The sequence below is a fragment of the Rutilus rutilus genome, assembly GCF_951802725.1.
Source record: "Rutilus rutilus genome assembly, chromosome: 9".
NCBI classification, from domain to species: domain Eukaryota; kingdom Metazoa; phylum Chordata; class Actinopteri; order Cypriniformes; family Leuciscidae; genus Rutilus; species Rutilus rutilus.
In genome coordinates, this window is record NC_140223.1 from 22,220,856 (window position 1) to 22,244,312 (window position 23,457).

Here is a 23,457-nt window from a genome sequence, read left to right on the forward strand (position 1 = left end):
AATATAATAAACACAAAAAGTTGACTTTTTTCGTGTGTTTTTGAAGCTTTGATTGTGTTTACAGTGTGCAATATAACATGTGTTCATGTTTCGCGTGTAAAAAAACACAGTATTTTTCACACAATTTACTTATCTGTATACCGCTGTTTTTCACTGTCCTAAGAACGGGCTGATGACTTCCTTGTTCTATGAAGTCCCTCCTTCAGAAATACGTAACGAGTTCTGATTGTGCCAGCGGTTCCTGTTTTGTGATTCGACAGCAGTTTAGCGCACGTTGCCCTGAAAGGTCACGCCTCTTACATAACATCAGAGAATGTAGACGGGCTCTGATAACGTGGAGATGCATGCGCTCAGGGAAGGCCAAACAAAGGTGATTGGACTCCGGGATGAAAATAACAGCGTCTCGATGACATGGCGACAAACACACTCTACAAACGCAACTTTTCCTCTAATCCGTGGGAGCGCAACAAGACCACGCCCCCTTTTTTTGTGTATTCCTGTGGGCGGAGGTTAGTCAAAAAACTGTTCTAGTGACGTCATTAAAGAAGGAAGTAGAGGGATGTAGTCCAAACCGGCCGTTCGCTGTAGGCGACTTCTGTTAAATAAAATATCTCGCTTGGCATTGAACTTTGAGCTTTATAATTTTACAGATATTATTTCTACTCTAACAACAACATTACACACTAACTAAAGTTTGAAACATGGGATCACGAAGAACGGGACCTTTAATATTCTGCTGGGACAATAATATGGCCATACTTGAACATACAAAAACACCTTTATGAATCTATCATCGTTTTTAATGTAGCTGTGCCTCTCCACAAAATTCTGTGTCTCCACCCCTTGTTCTTTCCTGCTGCCAACAGGAGAGGAAAGAAGAACGAGGTAACAAGTGAGCCAGATGACTCAATCAGGATGGAAACAGTTGGTAACCTCAAAAGCTTGAAATCATAAGCAAGCAGACAAGATTTACTCTTCGCCATTCTTCACCATTCCCAGTGAAAAGGGGAGGAGCACATGACTTTGCTCTGGATATCTAGGAATGTGCCCTTTATCCACTGCCTTCATTAACTATGAAAAAAATGCACAACGCATTCCCTTCTTGTTCATCGACCAGGAGTTGTTAACTGTACAGAATCACTGACTTGCCCTTAGAGAAATTAAATATTGGAGTGTTTGACTTGCTCGTTCACTCTTTCAAAAAATCAATCTTTGTAATCATAGCTCTGGTCCCTATCAGTCTGTTTCCGAAGACTGCTAATGTCTTCTTGCAATGTGAGAAGTGCTGACGAAGGCAGCTTGACTCGGCAGATCTCCCTGACTCAGCTCTGCTCACAAGAACCGAGCAAATCGCTGGGATTTTGGAAGGTCGAGCAAAAGGCAATTATTGTTCGATTCTTCCCAGTGCCTTTGTAAGCACTTATTTATTTTTTAAAGAAGGTTAGAGTGAAATGGATAATGAATAATTTGCCCACAGTCGTTTTGTTTTAAGATCAGCATTTGGAAAAAATTAGCACATGGCAAAGGGTCGTAGCTTGCCGTAAAGACCAGCAAGCTTGGGGAAGGGGACCAGGGGTGGGAGCAGGAAAACAAATCCATAAAGAAGAACAATGGTGTAATGACGCCTGTTTCTTGAGAAAGTAGCATAGGAAGGAGACTTGGTGAGACAAGGGTCTGCCTTCTGGTTATAGCATATTTATTGGTGTAAATGAATGGTTGGATTCATTTGTGTTGGCTTTTGGCAGCTCAAAGGGATTTTACATCTGATGCCCAGATAACTACGGGTGCTCCCATCAGGATTTTTGGGGCCGATATCAGTGGAAACAATATTGGCTGATAGGATCACCGAAATATATAATACTATTATTAACAACAGTATATTTTAAGTATAAAAAAATGAAGGGATGAGAAAGTATCATGAATTGACAACTCTTTATTTATTGGCAAGAAACATGCGTAATACATTCCATTCCCTGAGGTGATTAGGAACAGCTTAGAGCTTAACAAATATAGCAAAAATAAAATAAAAACCAGAACAGTCTTTATCAACAGAAAGTAATCAAATGTAAAACAACACTGCATAGTCTTCACTGTATAAATTAGATATAGATGAATCATACTAAATCTACTAAAGAGCAATGAGTGTTTTCTTGTTTGATTAACATTAATGACACAGACGGCAGCGGGAATATTAGGCTGCTGTCACTTTAAGAACGATTGCATAGATCCAATATACTGATACACATGGTGTCTTTTTTTCTTAACTGTTTATGTTCACTTAAGGCATAACCGACAGCGTTTAAGCAAATGGTGTCTCACCAAGCTGGGCATTTTGTCATATTTCTGTGTTTAACTTTTTAGGCTTAAATGTATGGCCTCGTGTGCCTCTCTCATTCGGCACGTATCTAAATGTTTCCATGGTTGTGATGTAACATTTTAATAGCTAATCTGTTATTTCTTTTGTAAACAAAGCTTTTGGCTGGACATATTATTCTTGAGTTGTCCAGCTGATGATGTCATGGTCTGTCTAACCAGCATGTTTAGTTTTGATTATGACTCCACCACCAATTATTATCTGTCAGTTCTGTGTCACTGCAGTAGAATATACAGGCAAATAACAAGTAGATGCGATTAAGACAAGATTAAGTGTGTTCACTGCACACTGCTCTAATTTGTTTTTCAAATATGATCATTGGGAATGAGTGTCTGCACTCTTATTAGTTTGAAATGAATATGTACACTACTACACTTGAGCCAGTAAGTAACCACCTAGCAACCATCCAGATCACCCTAGCAACCGCATAGCTATGAACTATTCTCTCTGAACACCTTAACACTGCTTATTTTTTCTACATTTGTCCTGAATGATGAATTACACTTGAATTTCGATCTAGTTCTGATTGAAATGCAGGAGACAGAGCATTTAAATGTGGTTTGTGTCTAATTTGTGAAAACTAGATTCCACGTGGGTGTTTCATCCAGATTTGAGCTGGAAATTCAAAACCGGTCTAAAGGGGAACAAGAGCGAGAGTTTGCGAAGCTGTGTCAGACTTTCAGAGTTGATGCAGCTCTGTTGGGGCATTCAGCAGGCTGACGGATTGGGAATGAAGTCACTTCCTGGCACTACACTTGTCGACTGTTCCCGCTCGGCTGTTATGTTTTTCTTACTGCTTGTTTTTTCCCACCGTTAGCCTCCCTCTCGTTGTAGTTGTTGAACATCACCTTAATTAAAGTGCTTGCTCAGGTGTGCTGTATCTGTCTCTCTCTGTCTCTCCCTCCAGGGGACGGCCGCTGCTGTGTCAATAGCAAAACAACAGCCGTGGCAGCTGGTGCATTCACACAATGTGACTGTGTGTATTTCAATGCATAATCACGCATTTGTTCATCTGAGGGTGTTTGTGTGTGTGTGTGAGTGGGTGTAAGTGCGCTTTTCTGTTTCAAGCTGGGAAGTGTCACCCATAGTCCTCTTTGATCAGATGACAAGTGACCTGCTAGAAATTTGTACATTTTTGTGTCGTACTAATTTATGCCTGAGCTAAAGAGCATCTCTGGACAAGGATCGACAGCTTAGGTTTTATCGACACCATGGATTTTTCAAATATTGGCGATCTAATGCGGAAAACCCAGGCCGCCATTGTGGAGAAAGGTTTTCACTTTAAAGATACAGATGTGGTAATAAATGTGAGTATGATTGTGTTTCTGTTTTCACAGCACACTTGAGTTTGGGTGGAGTTTGCAGTGATGTAGCCACAGATGTGGTTTAAGTGTGAAAATTTATGGTTTAGAGCTTCTTGTTTCTTTGTAAAGGTAATGTAATCAAGTTAATGATAGAGAAAACAGCCTTGTATAAACAGCCTTATAAATACTCCTGTGGTGGTGCCATGGAGCGATGATGGAATCAGATAGTAATACTATGGTATTTAAATACAGGTGTACCATGATACTTATGATGATTACTGTATTAATAGGCTAAACAACAGTGTTTATATGGTATTTCAAACAATGGGATGTGCAATTTTAACTTTTTGGCCAATACAATGAATGGCTGATTTTAAAATCCAATGCATGCATTAAAAACAGATAGGCCTATTCATTTTGAGATTTACTAAAGATTACTTTTAACAGTGTTATTAAATTATTAGAGTTAAATTGGGTAAATGAGCATGACAAATTAGTGATCTTATATTGACCTGCTTATATCCAGTATCAACCAATATTTCAAACATTGTTAAAATATTTAATATCGGCTAATACATGATATGGCACCAATATACACTATTGTTCAAAAGATTGGAGTCTTTTTTTTTTGTTTTTGAAAGAAGTCTCTTATGTTGACAAAGGCTGCATATATTTAATAAAAAATATAGTATAAACAGTAATATTGTGAAATATTATTGCAATTTAAAATAACTGTTTTCTATTTGAATATATTTTAAAATGCAATTTATTCATGTAATGCAAAGCTGAATTTTCAGCATCATTACTTCAGTCTTCACTGTCACATGATCCTTCAGAAATCATTCTAATATGCTGATTTGCTGCTCAAGAAATATTCCATATTATTATCAATGCTGAAAACAGTTGTGCAGCTTCTTTTGAACAGTAGTGTCTCTTCCATTCCGAATTGCAATTCTAAACTCTAAAAACCATGATATTAGTGTGGTACCTTATTAAAAAAAAGTCATGGTAGTACTTCCTGGTACTTTTTAGTGTTTTAGAGTATTAACCTCAACCTGATATTGTGCTTGACACAAATCCATTGTTCAGATGGTGACATCTTGTTCACAATGGCATGTGTGGTTCAGTGAGAAATACCTCATACAAATGCTTTAAATAAAAAGCTTTATTTAGCTGGGTTTCAAATGAGCTGAAGTCTGGGTATGATATGAAATGGGAGGGGTTATGATGGAGTGGTTGAGTCAAGGCTCTCAGAGGGCCTTGGCATGCTGTGTGTGTTGTAGTGTTTATATATCACCTCGAACTGCTCTGTCTCTAGAGGCTGCAAGTGTGATTCTGTAACTCAGATCTGCTCTTTCTCTGTCAGGCTGTGGGCAGTGACGGAATCCGGGTCATGATGGAGAGCGCCCTGACAGCCAGGGACCGGGTGGGCGTACAGGACTTTGTCCTGCTGGAGAACCACACCAGCGAGGTGGCGTTCATCGAGAACCTCCGCAAGCGCTTCAAGGAGAACCTTATTTATGTAAGAGCTGTTGTTCCTGTTTTATTCACCCTTAAAGCTCAAAGCCCAGAGTATTGATGTGACCCCTCTGTGTTGATCTTTCTCCCACAGACATACATTGGCTCAGTGCTGGTGTCAGTGAACCCCTACAAAGAGCTGGAGATTTACACTAAACAGCATATGGAACGATACAGGGGTGTCAATTTCTATGAAGTCTCACCTCACATGTAAGGCATCAGCAAGAAGTCATTATTACCCACTGTTCTGCTCTCTTCTATTGTGTAGAGTACGCCAATGGGAAGGCTAATGGTTTTTATTTGCTAAATAAGGACTACAACAGTTGTCCGATTTGTCAACCATGTAAACTCACATCCTTGTGGTAGTTGTTCTTATTTAGCAACCTGTTTAAAAAATAAATGTAAAAAAATCGGTAGAAGCTTCAAAGTTAACATTTGAGGTGTGACTGTGTATAATTTATTTTGTAGAACCAAACATGAATATGAATGTTATTTAATTAATAAAACAAAGAAAAATTCCAGAGGGAACCAATAGCTTGAAAATGCTAATTAAATATGTAAAATGCCTAATCTGCATTTTTATGGACTTGGTGGATCTTGTTAATCTTTCTTGTTGCCTTCTGTAAGGGATACTGAGGACTGTAAACTAAAGTTCTCATACAATCATAACATAAGGGCTTTTCACACTTAAAATAGTTAACCCTGGGTCATTCTAAACCCTGGGTGAACGGAATCCTGGGTTATCTTGCTTCACGTTTCACACTGCTCATAAATTACCCGGGGTTAACGATTAATCCTAGGTATTTATAAGTTAATGTTTCACACTGTACATTCCTTAACCCTGGGTTAACGTTCTTATTTGAATATTTGCGGTGTCAGTGTCATTTGTTTGGATGAACGCAGCACTCAACCCTTTTACATAGCATTGCACATCCTTTTATTGTCGACTGTTCTATCGAGTTTATACTGAATGGACATTTCGGACTTTAAAGGTAAGAAAGAAATGGTCTCTTCTTCACTCAAATTGTTGCGTTTTTTGTTAGCATTTGACATTTTTCCAATGTTTTCTCAATGTTTTGGACATTTTCCATTTTTCTCAAATGCTGAATTTTTTCATTATCAAATGCGCAGTGTTTCCGTGACTGTCTAAAGCACGCAAATATGAGTACGCGATTGGTTGTCTGTTGCTAAACGTCTAGCTGTAACATTCTAACTCTGCATCATTTCACACTGTACAAATTTGGCACCGCAAAAGCAGTGATAACCCTGCTTCTAAATTGTAAGTGTGAAATGTTCCTATACCTATGGTTAAAAGCGGTGTTTCGAACGACAATAACCCCAGGGATAAGCGCAGTGTGAAAAAACATGAATTTAATGTTTAGTATTATTATTATTATTATTATTTTGTTGTTGTTGTTGTTTGTATTTTTTATTATTATTTGTGTGTATTATTCTTTATTACTATTTATGTGACAAATTTAAATAGTCAAAAACAAAATAAAATATAAAATACATTAATAAAGCAATAATATTACATTATTGCTTTAGTTATTATACTTAAATTTTTGCTTATAGTAAATGTGAATTCAAGCAAATTGAATTAATGAAATTAAAATACTAAAAATAAAAATGTGTAAAATAAATGATTCTTAATTCCAAATATGCAAATTTTTATCTATATAAATATAAAAAAATTATTTATCTACTTCAGCAACTGAAGTACTTAATTTGTTTACTTTAAAAACTTTATGAAATCTACATACTGTAACTAAGCATTTATGATCTTGACATATTCCCTATACAGTTATGCCGTGGGTGATAATGCGTACCGCTCCATGCGGACTGAGAGACGGGACCAGTGCATCCTCATCTCAGGTGAGAGTGGTGCTGGAAAGACAGAAGCCTCCAAGAAGGTTCTGCAGTACTACGCCTTCACCTGCCCTGCCAGTGAGCATGTGCAGACCGTCAAAGATCGCCTGCTACAATCCAACCCTGTGCTGGAGGTAAACATGTACACAGCACATCTAAACTAACATGTTTCATCATGACATACAATTTTACTAATCTCCAAATGCCAGTGTATAGTGGTGAGATCAGTACGTGCTGTAATTGTTGCCCTGGACTGCTGTCATAGCGGAAAATGCTCTGAATGACACTCAGTGATGCCAAGGAAAAGAGCAGAGTTTATTCTGAGCAGTTTGTTGTCCTGGTTTCAGTATAAATCTCTCCAGTAATTATACGCCACTGTTATTATCTGTGCGATAAGACTGGGGCATACATGAAGGACGTCTAAAAATGGAAAGGCCAACGGAAGCAGCGCAGACTGCCGTTCTGCCAGATGTTTCGCAGATGTGGTGCTTTCCTGTAAAATAGCAATGTGTGTGGATCTAGTAGTGTGTGTATACGCGTATTTGTATAAATTATAAAGATTGTTTTTCTGTATGCTGTACTGAATTGTTATATTCATAATTTTTCCTTCACATATTCTTTGTTTTCCTTTGAATAATTCTTCTCTCAGGCCTTTGGAAATGCAAAAACTTTACGAAATGACAATTCCAGTCGCTTTGGGAAATACATGGACATTCAGTTTGACTTCAAGGTGAGTTTGATAATTTGTTAAACAATATTAATGGTGTTACATGATCATCAAGCAAAGCTCACATCTCAATTGCTATGATCCACCTTCTGTCGATACACCTTTACCCCTACAATTCTCTTCTTGGGTTGGGGATTTGGCTGCATCCACCTGCGTGTTTACGTGCTTGTGTTTGTGTGAAATTATGCGTGCTTGCATGCGTGTCAGAAACCCGGTATTATCCCCTCTGCTTCTCCCTTTGGGTGTCCCCGTTGGCAGGGTGCTCCAGTAGGGGGTCACATCCTGAATTACCTGCTGGAGAAATCACGCGTCGTACACCAGAGCCATGGCGAGAGAAACTTCCACATCTTCTATCAGCTCATTGAAGGAGGAGAGGATGATCTCCTGAGGAGGCTGGGCCTGGAGAAGAATGCCCAACAGTACCAGTATCTGGTGAAGGTGAGAGACAGACCTCACACACTTGTTATGGTTACAGCAGATGACCTAGTCTGAGATGGAAAGACAGCTGTACATTTAAGAAAAAGCTGTGGCTTAGTAGTTAGCACACATGCTTTAGACACATTGGGTCATGCTGGTCAAGTAAAGATGCTGGTTAAAATCTGATGTTGTGTCTTGCTCCCATGTCTATGTCTCTGTCTGTCGTCCCTCCATTAATTCTGAAAGCTTGTTTCCACCTTAGAGTAAAAAATAAATAAAATAATGGATTTTTAACAATAACTTAAAGACAACATAAAGAGAGCCTTACTGTGAGCTACGAGGCTATTTAATTGATAGTATTTAATTCTGTTGAAGCTGTTACCCTGCATTATTCTAATAAATAACGTTAATGCTTCATGAGATTGTCGTTCCCCTTCAGTCAGTCACGTTCGATGTTATGTTGATACTAGGGATGTGACGGTGAGGATATTTTCCCACCTGTTAATCGAAGTGTGACACCACCGGTATTACCGGTATCACCGGCAGGGGCTTGAAAATCGCTAATTTGAAAGCTAAAGTAAAATGCGCACGTCCGCATGGGCATTCATAATAGTGTGAAGCAGAGCGAACGTTTTTCCATAGTAATGAACTGAAAACGCTCGCTCTGTTCTGCACGCTCCATGCCCGTGGACACGTGCGCATTTTAGTTTCGCTTTCAAATTAGAGCCAATTCTGGGGCGGATTGCCTGAATGGTGAGTTCATTAGCCTATTATTCTTAATGAAAAACAACAAAACAGTACAATGACAAATTCACTTAAATAGGCGCTTTAACATTTCGATTTGACACCAAATATTGCTCCATCATCTTGTCAGTTAGCACCTCACTCTCGTGATAAATGAAATATGACTCCTGCTGCTGATCTGTGCTGCGACTCACGTTCAGCTCACGATTTATTAAGCAGAAACGTTCAGTTTTTAATTGTAGTGTCTGTTCTCTAACTGAACTAAATTATTTTATTACAAAAAAAATCTAATCAACAGTGGGGGGCGGTGCCGTGGTGGGCAAGTGATGTAACCGGTGTTGCTTTTGAAGACCGGTAACACTTAGGGCTGCAACGATTCATCGAGTTACTCGATTTACTCGATTACAAAAATTCCTCGAGGCAAAAACTCTGCCTCGAAGCCTCGTTAAATTCCTATGACGCGCACTATACGCGCAGGGATCTGATTTCACACGGACCGTTGTTCAGTGTTCAGGAAGCACAATAGCGCGTGATACATTTTGAATTTAGTTGGCGCGATGGCGGAGAGTAAAGATGTCCATAAAGTTTGGGATCGCTTCCTTCCAGCGTCGCTGAAACAAGGTAACGATTCTGTCCCCCGCATTTTTTTTAACCCAGCGCCAATATTTCCGCCCGTGCCGAAGCCTATACATTGATGTTCGCTGATTTTAATCCCATACTGTATTTGTAGTGATGTCGTGATGTGGTTTGACTAGATATGATGTTTAGCTTTGATGTTTTAAAGTAGTAAATGTATTCATGTTCAACTGTAAGAGAGTATAGCCTAAAAAACAACCCCTTCACACACACACACACACACACACACACACGCACCCTCGTCTCTCTCACGCGCCAGTCAGACACATTGTGTACCTGTTTGGCTTGATATTTTATATTCATTTAATTTATTTTTGTTCTCCGGTGGGTAATTTGCAGAAGGTGTAATCCTTTTTTTGTAATGTTGTATTAAGAAGACAAAACTAAGGCCAAATGGCCTTTACTATTTAAGTTTGTATTCATAGTTATACATGTTTTACAGTATAAAGTTGACTTAACTGTATTGTTATATAATTGTTGGCACTGGCACTTATAAACACTAAATGGGTAAAAAGTACAATAAATAGGCTTAGTTTTGGAGCCAAATGTTGGAGTTGGAATAAATAGCTCTGTTTTTTTTTTTTTTTTTTTTTTTTTTTTTTTGAGAAATAAAAGCCAAATGCTTGATTATTTTACAGCCACATCATTTTCGTTATGCATTATTTGTTTTGGTTGTTTAAAAACACACAAATTTTTTTATCCGATTACTCGATTAATCGATCGATAAAGTGCTAGATTAATCGATTACAAAAAGAATCGATAGCTGCAGCCCTAGTAACACTGTCAACACGACTATCGTAGCAAGCCTAGTTGATACTGGTCTCACTTTGGATCCCAATCACCTACGGGTAGTAAAAAAATGGGCCAATGAAGACTGACGAGTGAGATTTTCATGCCAAACCATACCCCTGGACATACGGGTATATAAGGCCGGCAAGTCACTCATTCAGCTTTTTGCTTCGGAGCCGAGCGGTTGTCTTTTACTCGTTCTGCCATTCACCTTCGTTAGAGAGGAGATGCTCTTCTGTTGCAGAAAAGGTGCATTCAGCTGTGTTTCGCCTCATGAGTGCACAGATAAGTGCAGCGATTTCACCCCTGGACGCTTCAACACAAAAGCAGTTTCCCTAAAAGTGGGGTAGCCAAAGGATACGTGGAGATTGCACAGGTGGATCATGCAATTGCTGTGCATTTTTGCCTGTAAGTGCTGCCACCTGGCAGAATCGCCCACGTCTCCTATTCAAGGCCTGCAAGTTCTCTGCCGTGCTTGCAGCCAAGGCCTACAGTGCCGCTGGACAGGCGGCCTCCGCCTTACATGCTATGGCCCTCTTGCAAGTCCATCAGCCCAAAGCACTAAAAGAGAACCCTCCAGCCAAGACGAAGTCAGGGTTTTACAGCCTGTACTTCATCGTACCCAAGAAAGGCAGTGGGTTATGGACGGTCTTGAAACTGCGAGTCTTGAACCGGGCCCTTGTTCAAGATGCTAACGCAGAAATGCATCCTCAAGTGCATTCGCCCCAAAAACTGGTTTGCAGAGATTGACCTGAAGGACGCGTACTTCCATGTTTTAATTTTGCCTTGACAGACCATATTTAGACCCTTTCAAGGGTCGAGCATACCAATACAAGGTCCTCCCCTTCGGGCTGTCCCTGTCTCCCCGCACCTTTACGGAGGTCGTGTAGGGTGCCCTTGCCCCGTTAAGGGAAGTGGGCATCCGTATTCTCAACTGTCTCGACGACTGGCTCGTTCTGGTTCACTTTGAGATCTGTTGTCCGAGCACAGCGGCTCATTTTTTATATTCCGGGTGAGCTCAATCGGGCATCCCCAGGTGGTCCAGCTGATCTGGAGTCGATTTGGGCACATACAGGTAGACCTGTTTGCCTCCCAGGAATCCTCCCACTTCCTGCTCTTTTACTCCCTGACAGAGGCACCCCTTGGCACGAACGCGCTGGCACACAGCTGGGCCTGGGGCCTACGCAAATATGCATTACCCCCAGTGAGCCATCTTGCACAAACAATGTGCAAGGTTATGAATGGTTGCGCCTTACTGGCCCACCTGGACCCCTGTAAATGCCCGATTAGCTCTGTGCTTTCCTTCCTGCAGGAGAGGTTGGAGCGAAGGCTGTCTCCCTCCACCTTGAAAGTGTTTGTTACAGCACATCACTATTCAGTGGATGGTAGGTCTTTGGGAAAGCACAACCTGATCATCAGGTTCCTGAGAGGCGCCAGGAGACGAAATCCTCCTCGGGCATGCCTCATCCCCAGAGTGCCCATTGAGCCGCTAGAGTCAAAGGAGCTTAAGATCCTGTCCCTTAAGACAGTGCTCCTGACCACGCTCACGTCCATCAAGAGGTTGGGAGACCTGTAGGCATTTTCGGTCAGCCAAATGTGCCAGGTATTTGAGCTGGTTGACTCTCATGTAATCCAGAGACCCCGCCCTGGATATGTGCCCAATGTTCCCGCTACTCCTTTTTGGGACAAGGTGGTGAACTTGAAAGTGATGCCCCTGGAGGAGGCAGACCCAACCCTCACGAACTGTACCCCGTTCGTGCCCTGCGCATTTACATGGACCACATGCACGGAGTTTTAGGAGCTCTGAGCAGCACTTTGTCTGCTTTGGAGGTCAGCAGAAGGGAAAGGCTGTTTCCAAACAGAGGTTGGCCTACTGGATAGTGGATGCCATTGCCTTGGCATACCAAACTCAAGACATGCCGTGCCCCTTTGGAGCTAGAGCTCACTCTACAAGGAATGTAGTAGTTCCATCCCTTTCCATGTAGGACCTACTTTCTTCCATATGTAGGACTGCTCTAATGGTCTGTCCATATGTATGCAGAATGTGGCCTCCGTTGCGTCCCTTTCCATCTGGACTCGGCACGCTTTTTTGAAATCTCAATGGGAGAAATTAATAGAAAAAAAATACTTCCAGAACCAATGCTATACCAATGCTTACATATTTCACATTGTGACTACTTCTTGCAATGGGACTCTTTATTTCTTATTACTGCGACTTTATATCTAACAGTTGTGACTTTTAATATTTAAATATTTTTATATTTCTTGTTATTGCGACTTTGGTAATGTCACATTTGTTTTCATTATTGATTTATTTTATTTTATTTGTCGTTATTGCCACTATCTCATTTGCAAGTATTTCTTGCTTTTGCTACGTTATTTTCCACAATTGCGACTATTTCAAAAAATGTGATTCATATTTCACATTGCGACTTTGTCTTATTTCAAACCTTATCTCAGAATTACCTTAGGTTACTAGGTTAGGTTACACCTATTACTATTAGGTGGAAACAGGCTTTCATTATCAATAAAAATGTCAATAAAGCCCCCCAAAAATGTCCAGCTCAGTGTACCACATACATTTATGTTGGACCTGTGTATGAGTATTCATCTTAAATGGCATCATAAATTTTCCCACAAGTATGCAGGAATGTCCCTTCCTCTCACTCCCCTGGTGTTTAATAGAGGAAGTCAAGAGGAGCCCCTCCTCCCTTGGTTTCCTCTGTTGTGCTGAGTGAGTGTGTGTTTTTCAGGGCAACTGTCCCAAAGTGAGCTCTATAAATGACCGCAATGACTGGAAGATGGTGAGGAAAGCCCTCAGCGTCATTGGCTTCACTGATGATGAAGTGGAGGTATGACCGACCAATCACAATACACAGACACTATGAACTATAAGTCAATGTTCTTCTCTTAGAAACAAAGTTCTTCCTCTTGATCTTAGTCTTTCGTCTCATTCACACCCGTCTCTTTCCCCACAGGAGCTTCTGAACATTATTGCCAGTGTACTACACTTGGGGAATGTCCAGTACGGAGGAGAGGACAGTGGTAGTGCCTATATCACTACAGAAACACAGATTAAATACTTAGCCAGGGTAATAGGACAGTTTATTTATATCACTGGGCTATGACCACATGTGCATAACCACTTGTTTATGTTAAAACCTCTAGCAATTTTTTTTCATGTCAGGGGGTTGTTTTTGACTGTGCTTGTGTGTGTATTTGTGATATTGCAGTTGTTAGGTGTGGATGGCACTGTTCTTAAAGAGGCTCTTACGCATAAAAAGATCATTGCCAAAGGAGAAGAGGTATGTTCCCAATCATTTAGAGTGGAAAATATTGTCTATAATCACTACACATCACTATTTCTATTGCTTATACTTGGACATGGGATTTTTCAAAACTTGTTTGTTAAGGAGAGGTGTGATACTACTCTTGAATCATTAATCATACTAATGATTTTTGACTGGCAGATGATAAAAAGGGTGAAAAAAATCCCATAGATTTACATTATATGAGGGATCTGTCAATGTCTAAGGAACAAAATATCAAAGAGACTTTCAGGTGGCCGGCAGGCATTACATACGAAAGCACCACTAACATTTTCTTAATAATATGTGAAAATCTTGAAACGTGATAGAGTGTCAAATCACATTCCATTCAAAGCTTGTATTCAAACCATCTTTAATAAAATAGTAGTGTTGCTTAATTTTTTTTCCCGTTTCACAGTTGTATGTGTACAATATGTAATAATTGTTTATGAATGTTTCCCATAATTCCACTGTCTGTGTTTGGGTTGTAGCTGATGAGTCCTTTAAATCAAGAGCAGGCCTCTTCAGCACGGGATGCCTTATCTAAAGCCATATATGGTCGTACTTTTTCTTGGCTGGTCAACAAAATTAATGACTCTCTGGCCTTCAAGGTATGGACTTACTCTGCTAATAAATACTCTATCAGCTCCATATGGCTTTCTCTGATGAGTCCTTTACCTAATGTGAATATTTAGCGCCCCCACGTGGAGAAAGCTAAGAAATAACACAATATAACCACTCCAGTTTTCCAATGGGAGTTATTGGAACACATGCTCACCATATGATGTTACAGTCTGTGGATGTTTAGTCTGAATGGTGTCCCACAGCTGTTGTTGAATATTTCTGTGCTCTTAATATTTCACAGGATGATTCATTTAACAGTAAGAACGCTTCTGTCATTGGTCTGCTTGACATCTATGGTTTTGAAGTCTTTCAGATCAACAGGTAAAGTAAATATATCAAATGTAATATTTATGTTATACAGTTTAACAATGTATATGATGTTTAATATTATAATAATGCATGCACTATTTATTTTATATTACTATGAATAATTTAATATTATTTAAATATTTAAAATAAATCATTAAATGCCATTAATATTGTTATATGTAATAATATTTAATCAAATATATTAACTAAAAATGTAAATATTGTAATTGTTTTAAATAATTTTTTTTATATAGATTCACATTTAGTATTTTTTTAATCATATTTCATACATTATAACACACACACATATATATATATATATATATATATATAATTTATTTTTTAAATCTATCTTTGATATTTTGGTTATTATTATGGTTAACTTTGTTGTTGTTTTTTCACAAGTATATAGCAAGACTTTGATTTTCAAAGATATCTCAATCTGCCTCTCTTTGTCTGTCTAGTTTTGAGCAGTTTTGTATCAACTATTGTAATGAGAAGCTGCAGCAGCTCTTCATTGAACTGACTCTGAAGTCGGAGCAGGAGGAATATGAAGCTGAGGGAATCACGGTGAGAATCCCCTATACACATACACAGCTCAGCATGTGTGACTCTTGTGCGGGGTGGTGGAACGGGGTCTTAATCACAGCTCAATGGGCACATTATGGGCAAACATGTGTAGTGGGCTTTATTTCATGCTGTTATTATGATAATGCTGACCTCTCACACTGCCGATAAAACATTTTGACGCATACACTGTTAAAGAAAGCCCATTTGTGGCCATGATTCGCGGGTGGGCTGGGAATGCTCTTGATTTTGCGTTCTTTGAATTTTATAGCAAAAACAACATCACAAATCTTGAATGTTTTCCACTTGTTTCAAATGCAGTAATGCTCATGTTTTTTTGTTCTCTAGTGGGAGCCTGTGCAATATTTTAACAACAAGATCATTTGTGATCTTGTGGAGGAGAAGTTTAAAGGAATAATTTCCATCCTGGTGAGAATGCTCTCTGTTTACTTTCATTAACAAACTATTTAATATTGTCTTAAGCTGCTTCAACCTATTATTCGCTTCTCTTTTCTATAGGATGAAGAGTGTCTCCGTCCTGGAGATGCCAGTGACATCACCTTCCTGGAGAAGCTTGAGGACACTGTCGGTGGCCATGCCCACTTCGTAACGTCAGTCGCGCCACCTTCCTTTTGTCATTCTATCTAATATCATGCTTAAAATCATATCCTGAGCATCTAAATACCAATATATACAATATTACTATATTACAGTCACAAGCTGGCTGATGGAAAAACCCGTAAAGTGATGGGTCGTGAGGAGTTCAGACTGAGCCACTATGCAGGAGAAGTCAACTATAATGTCAACGGTCAGTTATTGAACAGAGGGCAGAGAAAAAATTAAGAAACAAAAAGAGAGCGTGTCATTGAACAAGAGCAGGCTCTCTTATGCCCACAGATCTTTCCCAGGCTGAGCGCTGACTGACGTCATTGTGTATTTTCCATCTTCTAGGCTTCCTGGACAAGAACAATGATCTCCTTTTCAGAAACCTGAAGGAGGTGAGGGAACAGGCCCAGAAAAAAAAAAATATATATATATATATTATAAGAAAAACACACTTTATCTGTTCTAAAATTTACAGTGATTAAACATGTTAATATGTCTGTATGTTCAGGTCATGTGTATGTCCGAGAATAAAATCCTCACTCACTGCTTTGACCGAGAGGAGCTCACAGACAAGAAACGTCCAGAGACGGTATCTTATCTATCTATCTATCTATCTATCTATCTATCTATCTATCTATCTATCTATCTATCTATCTATCTATCTGTATATCTGTATATCTGTCTGTCTCTCTGTTTATCTATCTATCTATTTATTTCTGTCTTTCTATCTAGCTATCTGTATATCTATCTATCTGTATGTCTATCTATCTATCTATCTATCTATCTATCTATCTATCTATCTATGTCTTACTATCTATATCTCTGTCTTACTATCTATCTATCTATCTATCTATCTATCTATCTATCTATCTATCTATCTATCTATCTATCTATCTATCTATCTTCTATCTGTTTGTTTGTCTGTCTGTTCCATCCATCCATCCATCCTGCCATTTATTGTTCTCTTTGATAGTAGGTTACATATTTTGTGTCAGTTTTTTGTTTGTTTATGCTTACACAGAACTGTAAAAAACAAAAATTTGTTTGTGAATCAGTTCCACATTCATAGTAGCATTTATACATAAACCTCAGTAGCTTGGCCTCAGTCCATGAGATTGCGAATCTCTGCTTGCCACCTACACTGTGAGGAATTCCCTGACACTGTTGAACCCCCTACACTGTGACTGTGTGCATCACCCCCCACCCCGATCGCGATCCCAGTGCCCACTCCACAGAGCTCCATTGGCTGAGTGTGGGTGGGCTGCTGTTTAGTTGTTTGCTTTCATTGTTGACCACTGGCTTCTCCCACATTGTCACTGCCTGGCTGGACTTGCACACTGTTGCTTGTGTTCTTGCTTATTCCATCTCTTTTTCTTATTGCCTCGCTGCAACCAGGCAGCAACCCAGTTCAAGACCAGCCTGGCGAAGTTGATGGAAATACTGATGTCTAAGGAACCGTCTTACGTGCGCTGCATAAAGCCTAATGATGCCAAGCAAGCAGGTTTGTGAGAAATGTTCTATACTCTTGAGTTTTAGTGCTGTTTATCTCTTAGAAATCGTTATACTTCATACTTGTTCATTCCTTTTAACTGTTCCCTTTCTGTGGGACAGTATTAGTATGGTATTGTATGGCATTTGTATGTATTCCATTGTTCTGGATTATTGCCATATTTACAAACCATGGTATTTGTATGGCACTCCAAGGTATGGAGAAAATTTTGTGTAGCTATTAGAAATATAGTTTTTTGAACGGAATATGGTAATACCTTTGTATTTTTATACTTTTTCTTGTCAAGCCATCAAACATTTAGTCATTAAACATTTAAAAACAACAGAACATGACCCAAAGTGCTATACAAGTCTAGGAAAAATGAAGCTAAATTAAAATGAATAATAAGCTAAAAAATTTATTTTCCAGAATTCAAATTTAAAATATAAAACCAAGTGAAATTGTGCTTCTTTTTTTATTACTTAAAATAAATTTTAAAAACTGTTTTTTAAAACAAGATGTCTTAGGGTTGTTTATTTCAAATCTTGAGTTTGTGCCTTTTTTTTTTTCTTCTCCAACTGTTTTTAATGGATTCATTGTTCAAACTGCAGTCATTCATTCCCTCAATCTGATTCTCTCTTACTTCATCAGCTCTTTTGTTTTGCTCTTGTCATTTGTTAGCATCTTTTGTTCGTTAATAAGCTCTTATACTCAAAAATATCGGCAAATCTTTGGTTTTATACACACACTACATGCGTGATTTTACAATTTATTAAACTGAAATCTCTCTCTATAGGGCGCTTTGATGAAGTCCTCATCAGGCACCAAGTAAAATATCTTGGTCTGATGGAAAACCTTCGGGTGAGGAGAGCTGGGTTTGCATATCGCCGTCGCTACGAGACCTTCCTACAGAGGTTGGCATCTACACGAACTGAAAAAATACACACAGTTTAGACCTATTTGAACCATTTTTTCATGCTGGTCTTATATTGGCACAACATGGACATTGTTTCAAGTGTAGCCTTGCTGGGTGACCGAACATACCTCATAGTGGTAATACGCTTGAACTTGTCGTTTATACTAGCCTTAACCAACTGAACCAATTTAGCTGATTTAGGCTTTTTTCATTTCATATTTTCTGATCCTCTTTTAAAAGCTCAGCACTTCCTGTGGACTTCAGTGATAATGAAGGTCAAAAGGAACGAGGATTCCTGTTTGTACTTAACTAACTTGCTTGACGTTTCCTGTTTCAGGTATAAATCCCTGTGTCCAGACACATGGCCCACCTGGAATGGCCGCCTGGTCGATGGGGTGTCCACGCTCGTCAAGCACATTGGCTACAAACCCGAGGAGTACAAACTCGGCAGGTTGGTTACACAAATGTTCTAAAATGCCAACTCTTATTTTATTAGTATTAATAAATCAGTATTATTTCTGTGGTACCAGAAAAGATGAAGGCACCTTTCCTTTTTTTTAACAGGACCAAAATCTTCATCCGCTTCCCCAAAACCTTGTTTGCAACCGAAGACGCACTAGAAGTCAGAAAACACAGCCTTGGTATGAGCCATATTCAAATGCATATCTTGAGTAACTGGATGGTCTGCTGTGCTCCTCAACTTCCACAATCTGTTCTTTATGCACAGCTACCAAACTGCAGTCATCCTGGAAAGGCTACAGTCAAAAAACCAAATATCGTAAAATGAAACAATCAGCAATCCGGATCCAAGCATGGTGGAGAGGTATTCTGGCCCGCAGGAGGGCAAAGCGTAGAAGAGAGGCTGCCAACACCATCCGCAGGTCTATGTGCATGACTTGACTTGTACAATAGTTAATACGGCATCACATGCGATCTGATTCTGCCCAGTGAGAGAAGCTATGCTCACTTTTTTTTTCTTTTTTTTTTGCCTGTGGTCACTGTTACAGGTTCATAAAAGGCTTCATCTACCGCCACCAGCCACGTTGCCCAGAGAACGAGTACTTCCTGGACTACGTTCGCTACTCGTTCCTAATGAAGTTGCACAGGAGCCTGCCCAAAACAGTTTTGGATAAGAGTTGGCCAAAGCCACCTCCCGCCCTCATCGAGGTGAGAAATCAGTCATTCAGTACAGTCATGAACTCCTCTAGACCTGAGGGCTATAAACTGAGAAATGATGCCTTCCTTTTATTCACAGGCTTCAGAGAACCTCCGCAAACTCTGCATGCAGAACATGGTGTGGAAGTACTGCAAGAATATCAACACCGAATGGAAGCACCAGGTGTGACATTTTACATAAGCCCCTTTCACACAGAGATTCCTGAAAATACACGGATAAAGTGACCCGGGATTTGACCCGGGTTCGTTTGATTTTGGTTCATTCACACTGCCAGTGATTTTCCGGAATCAGAGAGCGCGTTCACACACAACCCGTGTATGTCCCGGACAGACACGTGACATCGATGTGACTTGTAATGTCTCAGCAGCGTCTTCAGTTTGCTTATGAACTGCGATCTCTCTCTCGAGAAACCACGCTTGTGCATTTATTTCTCTGATTCGATCATAAACTTGCGCATTACGTACCGCTTCACTAGCTGGCGAACGATCCCGCGCTTCAGCGTCATCACTGCGACACGGCATTATTACGGCTTTTGTTCACACAGCACGCGTTCCGGGACTGAACACGGCAATGTTACTAGGTCCCCAACCCGGCATCGATGCCGGCATCAATCCCGGGTCGTGTTTGCGTTCACACAGAAGGCGTTGCGGCAATTTGCCGGCAATTTCCCGGGTTCAATGCGCTGTGTGAAAGGGGCTATAGTTAATTTATTTTATTTTATTATTAATTCAAATTTTGTATTAGTCCATTTGTATTATTTATTTTATATTATAATATTTATTCAGGGGTGCAAACAGCGCGCTTTTCGGCGCCTCCCACTTTTTTCACGTCAGTTTGGGTGACTTGTGTGAATCGTGCAGATCCGAAGAGGTTTTTTTAAAGGGGGGGGAGGGGGGGGGGGGGGGGGGGGGGGGTCTGATTATAATTTAACCAACAGTAATTCTGGATTGCGTCCACCAACAAGTAAATAGTAAATAAGCGAATCAGAACACTGCGCGCCAAACCAGCAGTATGTGCGCAAGCGTGAACCACTAGTGTTTCTGTCTCACTCTGGATCTGCATCACATTTCTCTCTGCGTGGCGTGGAGTGTCCGTTTTTATGTCGGCTCTCATGTTAACTGGTTAGAGCTTGTGTTAGAGCACAATGCCTGCGTGACACACACACTTCTCGAGCCGCGCCGAAACCGCGTGCTAGAAATAGAACCGCAACCGACACCTATTTTTCACGCGACACGCAAGAGTGTTGGAAGTTTTCAGACAAAATAGAAGGCGCAAATAAATATTAATAAATTACATTTTGATGCTTGAAAGTCTCTCGGTTTTGACAAATGCATATATAATTGTAATTTAAAAAATAGGCCTAATTATCGATTTTCAAATATTGCCCCTGTCAATAGGCCTACAGAACGAAATATTCTGTAGCCTATTTTGCTGTCAATACTGCCGACGTTGTCTTTGCTGTATCAGGCTATATATATTATGTTTAACATCCAAATGTAGATGGTCTGTCGGCGCACAGAGCCACTCAGTCGCAGACAGCACGTGAAGTTCGTGAACACCGAATTCCCTTTTCTTTCTTATCTATTTGTGTTTGAACAGACATGTGCACGAAAAAATAAGCCAGTGTCCGTCTCAACGAGTTTCCCCGTAAACGCAGTCAAAATAAAACGGATGCGTGTCATTACTGGTATTAGATACGTGCATTCGTCTTAAAGGGACAGCACCCAATATACCTGCAGCTGTTTGTGTCACCAAAGTTAATCAAACAACAAAAGAGAGAGCTTAATCACGTTTTGTCAAAAGATAAACTGTATTAATACTTAATACAGTTCATTTACCTGAAAACATAAAGTACTGCTTTATTTCTCGTGTATTTGTGTTTTATTGTATTTATATTTGTATTTTGTTTATTAGTTTCTATGCAGATGCACTAGGCCTACCCTACACAATTACCCCAATCATCCTAGAATTATTAATTCTTTACAAAAAGAGCTATTCAAATCATCAGGTGAAATTGTTTTCAGGAAGTAGCAGTAAAGCAAGAAGAAGAAGTGCAAGATAGTTTTTCTAAATTTCATTTGACTCTATGTGCCTATAGGGGTGGGTTGGGGATGGTGGCAATGTAGTATCTGGATATTTGCCGCGGGACGAGGGCTTCGATTACCTCTCTCTTTTTTGACCATACATGTGTTTGCACCCCTGTTATTAATTTATTAATGATTGTTGGGCTACTGGAAATTAAGCTTCATCCCAGAACCACTCTCTCATGTTTTACATAGTTTTATTTTATTTTATTTTATTAATGTTTTGTTTAATTTAATTTTATTATTAATCCATTTTTTATTCTTTATTTTACATTATAATATTCATTAATTCACTTGATGGGCTCCTGGAAATTACGATTAAATTTGGAATAGAAGAATTTTGTTTTACACAGATAAATGTTATTTGTCATTAGCTCAATTTTTATTCTCAATTAATAAAAATAATTTATTAATACACTTGATTTTTGGGTTACTGGAAATGAAGCTTTATTATCTGTTATTGCAGTTGGAGCAAAAGATGGTAGCAAGTGAAATCTTCAAGGACAAGAAGGACAACTACCCACAAAGTGTCCCAAAACTTTTTGTGGGCACAAGGCTCAGTGAGTTTTCGTCCTCTTTTTCAGCCTCAGTTTGGAGACTCATTTTCTATGCTGTATATTCTAATTGTTTTCTGTGTGTGTGTGTGTGTGTGTGTGTGTGTGTTCAAAAGATGGGGAGGACATCAATCCTAAAGTGCTTCAGGCTCTGGGAAATGACAAGATGAAGGTGGGTTGAATTCTAGGCTAGTGTTTTTTTGCAATAACTCTCTTCAATGTGGTTCAGACTATGATTCGCTACTCTTTTTGTATAAATCCATTCATCAGTCTCTCCAAAGAAGCCAGAAGTCTGTCATTTTTCATGACTGAATATGTGATAAACTGTACATGAATTTATTTCTCAGTGTTTGTAGGTGTTTTCTCAGGCAACATACCAAACAATTTGTGAGGCATCTGTGATAATAGATGGAATGTAACAATTGTGTCTTCTCCTAATGTAATCTAAACGTCATCTGTCCTTCCCCACAGTATGCTGTTCCAGTGACTAAATATGATAGAAAAGGATACAAAGCTCGCAACCGACAGCTCCTGCTCACGGCGAACAGCGCCGTTATTGTGGAGGAGGCCAAACTGAAACAGCGGATTGACTACAGCTCACTGAAAGGTGAAAAGGAAGAGAGATAGAGAATAAGTCTTAAAACTGCTCTTACACTTTGTTTGACTGCTTGGCTGGAACCAGAGTCCGTTACTTCCAATTTTCACATTACGTTATCAATGTGTGTACCACCATGAGTACTAGCTTTACCTGTTTAGTTGCAAAGATACACTTTATTTGCTATCGCTAACAGCTCACTTTTGTCAGTTAGAACAGATTGCAGTCATATGAATTGTAATGCGTTTTCAAGCAGACTTGAATTTTTTATTTCAGACAGCCATGACAAATAAAAAAGAAAAATCAAAAAAGTGACACACTGACCTCTTCTGTTTTATCTGTAGGGATTTCTGTCAGCTCTCTAAGTGACGGCATGTTCGTTCTCCATGTTGCTTGTGAAGACAATAAGCAGAAAGTAAGTCTAAATATCGATTATTTGCTTTTTATTTACCTTAAAGGGATAGTTCACCCAAAAATGAAAATTCTGTCAGTAATTACTCACCCTCATGTTGTTCCAACCGCTTAAGACCTTCGTTCATCTTCGGAACACAAATTAAGATATTTTTGATGAAATCTGAGCCTTGTCTCACTCCTCCATAGGCTGCTAGGTGGCCCAAACTTGCTGGCCCAGAAAAGTTATTAAAGAGATCGTTAATATAGTCCAAGTGACTACAGTGACTCAATCTTAAGTATATCAAGCGACGAGAATACTTTTTGTGCGCAAAAACAAACAAAAATAACGACTTTATTTCACTATTCATTTCCTTCTCTCTGGGCCTCGTAGTGTTTTTGCGCTGCGCGTCTGTGTTATACGTAATCACGCATCACACACATGACAAGCGTCGGCCAA

At 39.5% G+C, this 23,457-nt stretch overlaps 1 protein-coding gene across 4 annotated transcripts in view; it reads left to right on the forward strand.

Annotated features, from left to right (window-relative positions):
* Positions 1 to 23,457, forward strand: part of myo1cb (myosin Ic, paralog b) — a 48,493-nt gene that overhangs the window by 22,490 nt on the left and 2,546 nt on the right. For all 4 annotated transcript variants that reach the window (XM_084418354.1, XM_084418357.1, XM_084418356.1 and 1 more), the window contains 27 exons: positions 5,045 to 5,200; positions 5,291 to 5,406; positions 7,001 to 7,199; positions 7,715 to 7,795; positions 8,051 to 8,230; positions 13,132 to 13,230; positions 13,357 to 13,470; positions 13,612 to 13,683; positions 14,178 to 14,297; positions 14,552 to 14,631; positions 15,084 to 15,189; positions 15,535 to 15,615; positions 15,706 to 15,797; positions 15,900 to 15,994; positions 16,138 to 16,184; positions 16,301 to 16,381; positions 17,188 to 17,293; positions 18,078 to 18,195; positions 18,535 to 18,648; positions 18,762 to 18,838; positions 18,925 to 19,078; positions 19,205 to 19,364; positions 19,453 to 19,536; positions 21,925 to 22,018; positions 22,129 to 22,184; positions 22,484 to 22,619; positions 22,952 to 23,022. In XM_084418354.1, the coding sequence (XP_084274480.1) occupies positions 5,045 to 5,200; positions 5,291 to 5,406; positions 7,001 to 7,199; positions 7,715 to 7,795; positions 8,051 to 8,230; positions 13,132 to 13,230; positions 13,357 to 13,470; positions 13,612 to 13,683; positions 14,178 to 14,297; positions 14,552 to 14,631; positions 15,084 to 15,189; positions 15,535 to 15,615; positions 15,706 to 15,797; positions 15,900 to 15,994; positions 16,138 to 16,184; positions 16,301 to 16,381; positions 17,188 to 17,293; positions 18,078 to 18,195; positions 18,535 to 18,648; positions 18,762 to 18,838; positions 18,925 to 19,078; positions 19,205 to 19,364; positions 19,453 to 19,536; positions 21,925 to 22,018; positions 22,129 to 22,184; positions 22,484 to 22,619; positions 22,952 to 23,022 (2,889 nt within the window). The remainder of the gene's footprint in view (positions 1 to 5,044; positions 5,201 to 5,290; positions 5,407 to 7,000; positions 7,200 to 7,714; positions 7,796 to 8,050; positions 8,231 to 13,131; positions 13,231 to 13,356; positions 13,471 to 13,611; positions 13,684 to 14,177; positions 14,298 to 14,551; positions 14,632 to 15,083; positions 15,190 to 15,534; positions 15,616 to 15,705; positions 15,798 to 15,899; positions 15,995 to 16,137; positions 16,185 to 16,300; positions 16,382 to 17,187; positions 17,294 to 18,077; positions 18,196 to 18,534; positions 18,649 to 18,761; positions 18,839 to 18,924; positions 19,079 to 19,204; positions 19,365 to 19,452; positions 19,537 to 21,924; positions 22,019 to 22,128; positions 22,185 to 22,483; positions 22,620 to 22,951; positions 23,023 to 23,457) is intronic.